This window comes from Austrofundulus limnaeus, unplaced genomic scaffold (genome assembly GCF_001266775.1).
Source record: "Austrofundulus limnaeus strain Quisiro unplaced genomic scaffold, Austrofundulus_limnaeus-1.0 Scaffold56, whole genome shotgun sequence".
Classification (NCBI taxonomy): domain Eukaryota; kingdom Metazoa; phylum Chordata; class Actinopteri; order Cyprinodontiformes; family Rivulidae; genus Austrofundulus; species Austrofundulus limnaeus.
This window is the reverse complement of record NW_013952458.1, coordinates 234,721-244,205: the sequence shown is the minus strand read 5'-3', so window position 1 is coordinate 244,205 and position 9,485 is coordinate 234,721. Positions and strand designations below refer to the sequence as shown.

At 38.7% G+C, this 9,485-nt stretch overlaps 1 protein-coding gene across 1 annotated transcript in view; it reads left to right on the top strand.

Annotated features, from left to right (window-relative positions):
• Positions 1 to 4,520: 4,520 nt before the first annotated feature.
• The window catches only part of LOC106518099 (triple functional domain protein), a gene marked incomplete in the record, with an annotated part of 118,418 nt that continues 113,453 nt past the window's right edge, over positions 4,521 to 9,485 (top strand). The window contains 1 exon segment of the mRNA XM_014009204.1: positions 4,521 to 4,841. Within this exon segment, the coding sequence (XP_013864658.1) occupies positions 4,772 to 4,841 (70 nt within the window).

Here is a 9,485-nt window from a genome sequence, read left to right as displayed (position 1 = left end):
CCCTTTGTACGAACAAAAGTAAGAGAAATTTAGGATAAGAATACGAACATGTTCTTGCATGAGGCCCATTGTTCCTTATTGTACAATTACAAGGACTTATTCAAAAGATTTGCAAATCATCATTTTCTGTTTTTATTTGTTTTACAGAACTTCATTGGAATCGGGGTTTTACCTTTTATAATTATAGAATCACATGCAGTCCTCACACAGAAAACTCAGTGACTGAACCTGAGACTGCAGCTAAAGGGCTTTTTTTTCAGCTGTGCAGTAATTCTAATGTATTCAGCTCTGATATTTGAAGCCATGGCTCTTTTATTTAATTGCTTGCTTTCCTTGTCAGAAAACTCAAAAGCAAAAGGGTGTACTGAAATAAATTTGTCTGCATGAAAGTAGCTAAAACGCTGTTTGACATTTGAAAACAGATTTTAGAAGCGAGTGTGTGATTATAAACGGCTCATTGAATCAGTCACAGTGTTTTTCTTAAAGGAATAAAACCGAACCTGGACAAATGCTGGTACAATTATCATACAATCACTCAGTGTTTCCTATTTTGTCCTTTAAAATAATACATTTACAATCTATTTTCTGAACGACCAACAACCTGACAGGCAGTAATATCTGCAAAAAGAAAACTCAGAGGTAGATAAAGGCAGCATGAGAGTATTTGTCAGAGAATAGTAAGAGTTTCTTCAGTTCCGGAGACAAATAAAACATCCATTTTACATAAGCTGGCATTTTATTCCACCACACAACCATAATCAAATACACAAGCCTCCAGTGAGTACCTTCACAATATATTCAAGGTGAAAACCACAAAGTTTGACAACAGCTACATGTAAACATTAATAAAGCTCTCCCTTTAGGAATCAGATCCAACCTTCAACATGAATATAAAATATAAAGTGATTCAGTTAAACTGCAGTGTCACAACTTTATTTCTACTTAATAAACCCAAAGTCTGCTGCACTTTACAGAGAAGTGATAACAGAATATAAAGCTTTAAAATGAAGAAAGTTTGAGTTTCAACACCCAGAACTGTAGAGCTCTGAGTTTATCCTGCATTTTCTAATTCTGTTAAACCTCCAATATGGGTTTTATTATTAGATTTGTTTTTCAATGGTTTAAGTGATTGTCAATCATTCAAGATATTGTCACATTGAGGCATTTTTTTTTTCATAAAAGATGATGTTTCCTCACTGGCCTTCCCGTTTTTAACAGTGTTGGACAGTTTTTAACCTGAGAAATCTCAGATATTTTCTCTGCTTGATGCCAATAATTATGGAAGCCCAATTCCGCCACTCAAAAGAAAAAAATTGTGTAATGGTATGTTATAATTATGAGATACAGTCATAATTATAAGATAAAAAAGTCATAATTTTGACTTTCAAAATCACGAATTTGAAAGTCGAAATTATGACTTTGTATCTCATAATTATGACTTTGAATCTCATAATTATGACTTTGCATCTCATAATTATGACTTTGCATCTCATAATTATGACTTTGAATCTCATAATTATGACTTTGAATCTCATAATTATGACTTTGAATCTCATACTTATAACTTTGAAAGTCAAAATTATGACTTTGTATCTCATAATTATGACATACCATTACACAATTTTTTTCTTTTGATTGGCGGAATTGTGCTTCCATAATAATCTGACCCTTCTGAAACAGAAAGTGTTTTCCTCTACCTCAGGGTGTCTTTAGATATGATTGTTTAACCAATGAGAAGCTGCTCTCTGCATCAGTTGGAGACAAATAACCTATTAGCTGAAATATAACCAGCCAGCAGTAATTAACCAATGACAGGCTTTAACCTGTTTGTTTGGTTAAATCCAGGTGTTGTAAGAGAGTAATATACGTATGCATCAATCAAGTGACAGGTGACACGCCCCCTTTTCGGGGGGGCGGGCGGGGGGAGGGGGGCATCCGTCATGTCCATATATGGTCAACTTCCGGTGACTTCCGTTCTCTTTTGATTGACCGTAAGTAACCCTANTATATATATATATATGTACGTATGTAGACAAGATATAACAAAAACGGTGTTAGCACAACACACCATCCAGTTCCCAGTTTCCACATATGAAAAAAACAAACAGTTAAACTGCACCATGAGAATCACACAATAACAACTGAAATATCAAGATATTACACTGCGAACATTGCAATTATTGCATATTGAATACTGAAGTATTTCATCTTGAACATTGCATATTGCGCACTGAATACTCAATATTGCACCATGAACACTGAATATTGCACATTGAATATTGAAATATTACAATGTGAACATGGGATATTGCACATTGAATGTTAAAATGTTGCACCTTAAACATTGCATATTACATAATGGATAATGGACGATTGTCTCATGTATCATGTTCTTGCTTTATTGCATGTCATCAAAACTGTAATTAAATAGAGGGAAAAATATAAAAATTAATAAAATTCATGTCACTCGTCTGTAAAAATATTGAAGCCAATCTTGAATGGAGCTAAGTCCAAAAGTTAAGTTTCATCAATTAACTCTCCTATCGTCTTTGGCGTCAATTTGACCCCATTCAATGTTTATCCCTCAAAAAATAGTAGTTAACTTTTTTATTTTGCCTCATATTTCATGACTTTTCCAAATTTGATGGGGACAACTGCTAAAACATAAAATTTTCATGATGATATTTTTTCAATGAGCTGAACACATACTGCATGTATTGGTCGTCCTCAGGGGTCAGTTTGACCACAAGCTGTTTTAGCTGTTAAAACGTGTGTCTCATTGTGTGTGACCTAACATAACCACACCTGCAGGTGCAGTTGATACATTTGAGTTGATATATTTTGTTTTATTTATAATTTATTTTGATACTTCCCACACCATGGGCATGAAAGTGTGTGAGTGTGACCTTGTGAACTCACACCTGTCAAAGTAGAACTGCTTTATCCCGCACTGTGGAGGGTGAGGTATTCCCACAAGGACATTTGTAGTTCATGCAAAATCAGGGAGGAACAAATATAAAAGCTTGCATCTGTCCTCTATCCAAATCATTCCTCATTGTGCTCTGAGTAAACTGCAATCTGCACGCTCTCTCTTTGAAAATGTCTTCTGGGAAAAGGTTTACTGTCACAGATGTTTTGGAACAGCTCTTGGTCAGTGAAAGTGACTTAGAGAAGATTGTCTCTGAGGCAGGACCCTCCTGTTGTCTCTCAACCACCTGCAGACATGATCTCTTCCAAAAATGGAAAGATACTATGGTGGCTTTCTCCACTGAAACTGCAGGGTAGACGTAGTGCTAGTAAGCAAAAAGAAAAAGAAAAAAATTGTATAGGTCCTCTGGACGGGTTCTTCTCTAATGAAACGTTTCGTCTCTTCTCCAAGAGACTTCTTCAGTCTGAGAGTTTCAGGCAAAATTCAGGCTTTTAAGCACTGCCTCCATGTGACTGATACTCACATCACATGGCTATCGTTGACACCTAATTAACACCTATTGTTAACAGGGGGTGGAGTGATACTGGCAATAGCAGCACTGTAGGAGGGGGACAACTCCTAGTGCTAGTAATATCATCAAAATGGTTCCAGGACCCACCAGATATGCAGTCAGCCATGTTGATGACATCAAGTCATCATTCAAGCTCTTCGTAACGCCATGTATAAAAAAAATATTGTGCTTGGGATGACAAATTTAGAGGGGAAGTGTGAAAATGGGGACAGTTGGAAAGCCTTGGATGTAGTCGACATGGTCATTCTGTGAGAGTTATGCTCTCAACTTGAAAGTTATTCTGATGGTGGCGCTACACAGTAAAGGTCCTATCTATCATCACCAAAATGAGACTTGTGATCATTAATGCTGAGAAGTAAATTTGAGATTTGTATGAAAAATGCAAGATAAATAAATTCTAATTTAAAGGTTTGGCCTGATGGTGGCGCTAGAGTACAGGACAACGCACTGATTCTCAAAGGGTTATTCATGAATTCAACAAATAAACAAAGTGCCTGTCACAAAAACGTGGTCAACAATAGTCTGTAAATCATTTTCATGAGGTAAATATCCAAGGACCAAATTTGTTATTATATTTTAGGACGATTAAAAAAACATTTCCAGGGTTTACCCACTAGATGGCGCCAGTCGCATGACTCAAATAAAAGGCTGAGCTTCAATGTTGTGTCCAGCTTTTCCTGTGTTTTCGTCATGTCTCAACATTAAACTGATTTAATTCTTTTAACATAACTTGAAATTACAAAATAAATGTATTTCGCTCGCAAAATTAGGTCCTGCAGCAACAAATGACACTTAATTAGGATATCAGCTGCCTGTCAGCCTTTGATTTGTAATATTTTTTATAACTTATTATCCATGTTTATCTGTTTTAAAATGACCTACATTTAGCTACGTGTCGTCGAACCGCCCTCATTCCTTGATGACCCACACCGTCTGCTCGTTTCCGAAAGCCGACGAAGATTCACGGAGCAGCGACCCAGCCAGCCCCTCCCGCTCCCACCCCCACCGCGTCGCCGCTCCGCCGACTCTCCCCTCGGCTCCACTCCGAGGAGGAACCCGGTGCCCCCGGCTGATCGGTTCCAATTACGCTACCCCAAGATGGAGGTCCGCAGATGGCGCGGCTAGCGCTCACCGAGTCACCGCAACAGTCCGAGTGGCTTTCATGACGCTTTTGTCAGGGCGACAGTGATTGTGTGGCATTTTTATTTTTCCATTTTGGAGGAGTTCTATTCGGGAGATACTAAGCTCCAGGTTCGGGTTGAGAGGCAGCCATGAGCTCCGGAGAAGAAGCGGAGGAGACGACGAAGGACGCCGGTGATATAGAGGCGTTCTGTAAGACCGGTAAGCCCCGAGAGAGTGAAAGACCGAGCTTCCTTCGGTCCGGCTACTTCAGGGACACTGTTCCCTCTTTTATGGAAGAGTGTTGCAGGCTCTAGCTTGTGTATTCTATTTTTTGTCTTAAGTGAAATGCACAATAATTGCAAAAAAGCGAGCAGCGTTCCCCAAATCTCTGAAATGTGTCTGAACATCGTCTGTACACAGTCAGGGCAGGGTTAGCTGGAATGCTAACTACTTTTTCCAGTTCCATTGTCGGACACTAACATGAATTATTATTTATTTGTTTGTTTTTGTGGCTCTTCTTGTCTAACCTACCCAGCGATTTCCCCCCAACACAGTTGTTATCAATAATTTTATTTTTACTGCTTACAGCTTCAATTATACCCAACTACACCGCGGCTGCTCGTAAATACAGACCCTGAATGCAGCTTAGAAACATTAAGCAGCAGAAACGCAGCTAAGTTGAACGTGTGTGTTCTCCATTCAGCTAGCTTAGCATAATAGAAGCTTAAATGTCATATGGCTAATTTATAGCTTCGGCTGCACAAAGGACATGAAAGAGACTGTTAAAATAAATGTCCGATAATGGACTCGTTAAATGCTTTGCACTTTTTTAACATGAGCTTTGGATGCTAGCCTATAAGCTAATGGATCCTGGATCAGATTTAGTGAATCCTTTCCGATTGCTAACGAATGCTAACTAGTGAAGCACCGCTAGCCTGACAGTGACTTGACTAATCTGGCTTATATTTGGACAGTTTATCTGCATATTAGGGAGCGTAGTGGACAATGTGGGTCTTGTTTTAAAGACGTATGCCCGGTGAATTGTTTGCGCTGTTTTCAAAGCTGCCGGGAACAACACAACCGTGCAAGCTATGTAAACAATACATGGCGTGGTACTAAAGCTTGGGTGTGCACTCAGCAGGCCACAGGGAACCTTTCCTCCCCATGTCACCTTCTGTCTCTCTGCAGTAAAACCTGGAATATTCTCATTTAGCAAGTACTAATACTAAATGTATTACAAGTACTTATTCCAACATTTTTTTCTTGCAGCTTAAATTAGGAACAACTTGCCAAATGGTTGCAAATTGCATGCCTCCTCTTAATGTACATTCAAATAATTAAATTAGATATAACTTTTTATCTAAATCAAAATAGTGTAGTAATTACAACTTCATTAGATATTGTGTACTTTTACCACTGGACATCATGGAGCATTTTTTTATGTCTACCCCCTGGCTGTAGGTATTTATGCTGTAGGCACTAAAGTTTCAGGAGTAATTTGTGCTAAACGGGTGGCAGAAAGCTCAAACAAAAGGTTTACAAGAGAGTAATGAGACCTGCTGTGTTGTATTGTTTGAGACAGAGAGACAAAAAAAAGACAGGAAACAAAACTGGAAGTGTCAGAGCTGGAGGTGTTGAGGTGCTTCTTGGGCGTGACAAGAAAGGATGAGATTAGGGATGAGATTATCGGAGGTACAATACAAGTTGAAGGACTGGGAGATCAAGTTAGAGAGACCAGACTGAGATGGTTTGGACATGTCCGAAGGAGGGACCGAGAGGGAGGTTAGACAAAGACAAAGAGGAGAAATATCTATGCAGTTAGAGGACGAGGAGGTAGCTGGAGTGAGAGTGGGATGGAGGAGGAGGACTCTCTGTGGAGACCCCTGAAGAGGGAACAGCCAAAAGAAGAAGAGGTACAAACTGTTGGGATAATGAGCAGAAGCAGATAGTCCTTTTATATACTCCACTCTATTTACAACACTTTATTTCCCTGTGCGGGACAATAAAGGCTGTTTCTATTAATATTCTGTAGATTGAAGGTAACTTCCTTATAGGAAGGTCAAAGTCTGTCTGCAGAACTTTGACTTAAAAAATGTTTCAACCCCTATAAATTTGCAGCTGTTTTTTTTTTACATGTATCAATATATTACATACAAAAGTGTGTGATCCATAAGTAAGCAGCTGTGACCTTTAGTAAAATGCAGCATAATGCATTCTAATACACTGTGTGTGTCTTGTTCATTAGCCAAATTACTGCCTGTACCATCACGTTGTTGAAGGCAGGTTTTGAAGAATAGTTAGGAGCAGTGTCAACAAGTAGGAGAGTACAAAGTATTGACTTGAACCCCCCGGCTCTTGTGGTTTTGTGTCTAGTGAGATAATAAGCCGCGGAGGGAAGTTTGGCATCCTTATTGAGCTGATTTGATGTCTTCCTCTGAAAGCGAGAGGCACAAAGCATCCTGAAACTTTCTTACCAGCACACTTTGTCTGCTGTATTGATGGTGCACAGCTGCCACCGTTCTGCTTCATTGTTGGTCAGATCTGTTGCAGGACTCTTACATTATTTCAGGCATGTGCGCCGCTTTTGGAGTTTAGTTTGTTATTCAGAGAAAGCTACATCTGTGTCAAAAAACCACATTTGAACCATCCTAACTTTTCCCAGTTGTATATGTGCATGCGATAATTACTTCCTGAAAGTTTGTTATAAATTGTCCACTGCTAATACGACACACACGTGAATTTACACACACAGGCAAAAACATCCTCACCCTGTCCTCTTTTCCTCATTGTGAGAATAGGCACACCTTTAAACAAAATAATCAATTATTGTTTGTTTTTATATTTAAGTGTTTTGCATTGTTTGCTATCCATCGTTAATATTTTATTTGTTTAAATGCTTCTAGGAGTGTCCTGATCCAATATTAATATCGCATATCGATCCAATATTAACCAAAAAATAAATATCGGATCATATCGGCCTGCATCTAAAATCTCTGATATAACTACTCCAGTGTGGTCCATCCAATAGTCTGCTCAGGATTTCTATCCAACAGCGCTTGGATCCAGCGTYAGTAACTTATGTGACCTTGAATAGTTATTTTACACTTCAAAAGCATAGTTTGTGTTTATTGGATTTATTGAGGTAATTTTACAGGGTCTTCTATTTTATTATTTATTTATTGTATTTAATTGTGCAATATTATTATGTTTAAGTTAAAACATTATGTAACCTATTGGTGAAGAATAAATGGGACCAGTCTTTCTTATCAAGACAGTTTAAGAAACCACACTAAAAAAGTAATAAAAGTGTGTAGGATTTGTTCTAATATCATATCGGGTCGATATCGGTATCGGCTACGTTGAAGGCGGTGATATTGGTATTGTATCGAAAGAGAAAAAGTTGTATCGGGACACCCCTGGCTTCTTTTTTGTTTAAATTGAGACATTAGGTCATTTGGAGGAAAAAGCAATATCAACTTCAAGAATCGGCCCCAAAAATCGACAACACACATCGGGGATCGTTAGACCGATGTCAAAATAATCATGATTGGCATTGGCCTTAAAAAACCTGTATCGATCTCTAATTTATAAAAACTAAACAGCCTACAGTATTTTTACAGTTTTGTTTTACAGTAAGTGTTTATCAAAAGTCTTATGTTCATTTTAAAGTTAATTTATACTTAAAGAATTGGGCAACAACTGAACTGAATTTCTTCAATGGGTGCCTCACTTAAAGCTCACCCTGACCCACTTCATACTTTTATGACTCGTGTCTTACTATTCTTATGAGCATCTGTTTCTGTTTTTTGCACATACAGTCCACATTGTTGAACACAGCTGTAAAGCTGGTCTGTCACTAATTCAGAGGTATGTGTGCCTGTGCTAACTACTCTGCAGTTATTAAAATCGCCACATCCTGAGTTTCACTGTAAACATTTTTTGACTAGATTGGAATAATCAGATTTTTGCTACAAACTCTACGTCAACTCCTGAGTGGTTGACAACTTGTCTTTGATAGGGCGACTGCAGTCTCGTTCCGTGTTTTTACAACCCTGACTGGTGTCAAATGAAGTGTGTGCTCACTGTTATAAAACGTTTTAAGTATAGTGGTTTTTTTTGAAGATCCACAAAGAAACTAAGCATAATTAGGCGTAATAATCTGCTAATATCTTTGCACCAGAGGGTATGTTGGAGGTTAGTGACAGGTGGTAGGGGTGGTGGGTTCTCTGTTTTGTTTTGCTCGTGAACTTCCTCTTCGTAAATTTAGCCGACCCGCTCAGGCTTGCACAGGTTTGAGTGTTTTGCCACAGGCTGCTTTTTCCACCCCACCATACCAAGCTCCCACATCTCTTTTTTTCCATTTTTTATTTTTTGTCAGTCTCTTTTCTTTCCTCGTCATGTCGTCTGTGTTTGCTTTCTTCCCTACTGTTCGCCTGCATGCTGTCTGAGCATTCATTTACCAATGTCTGTGTCGTGTTTTCCTCCGCCCTCCTTGTTTCAGTGTTTTGAGCTTCTTTGTCCTGATGCAGAATGTCTACTACTACTACAAAAAAAAAAAAAAAAAAAAACCTTCAGTCTCTCTCTTCCTTGTGTCTCCTAGACTAGAATTATTAGCGTTGCATCAGAGCTGTGTAAAAGGGGAGTTTCGTTGTGGTGCGTTGTCAGTCATTAAGTTTCGCTGCAAACATGTCTTTGGGTACACAGATAATAACTGGCCCACCTTTCCTCCTGGCCTGGCTGAATGACAGTCAGGAGGCTGCAACACACCATTCATATGACTGGTCTGTGTGTTTTCAATGAGCATCGTGTGTGTGTGTGTGTGTGTGTGTGTGTGTGTGTGTGTGTGTGTGTGTGTGTGTGTGT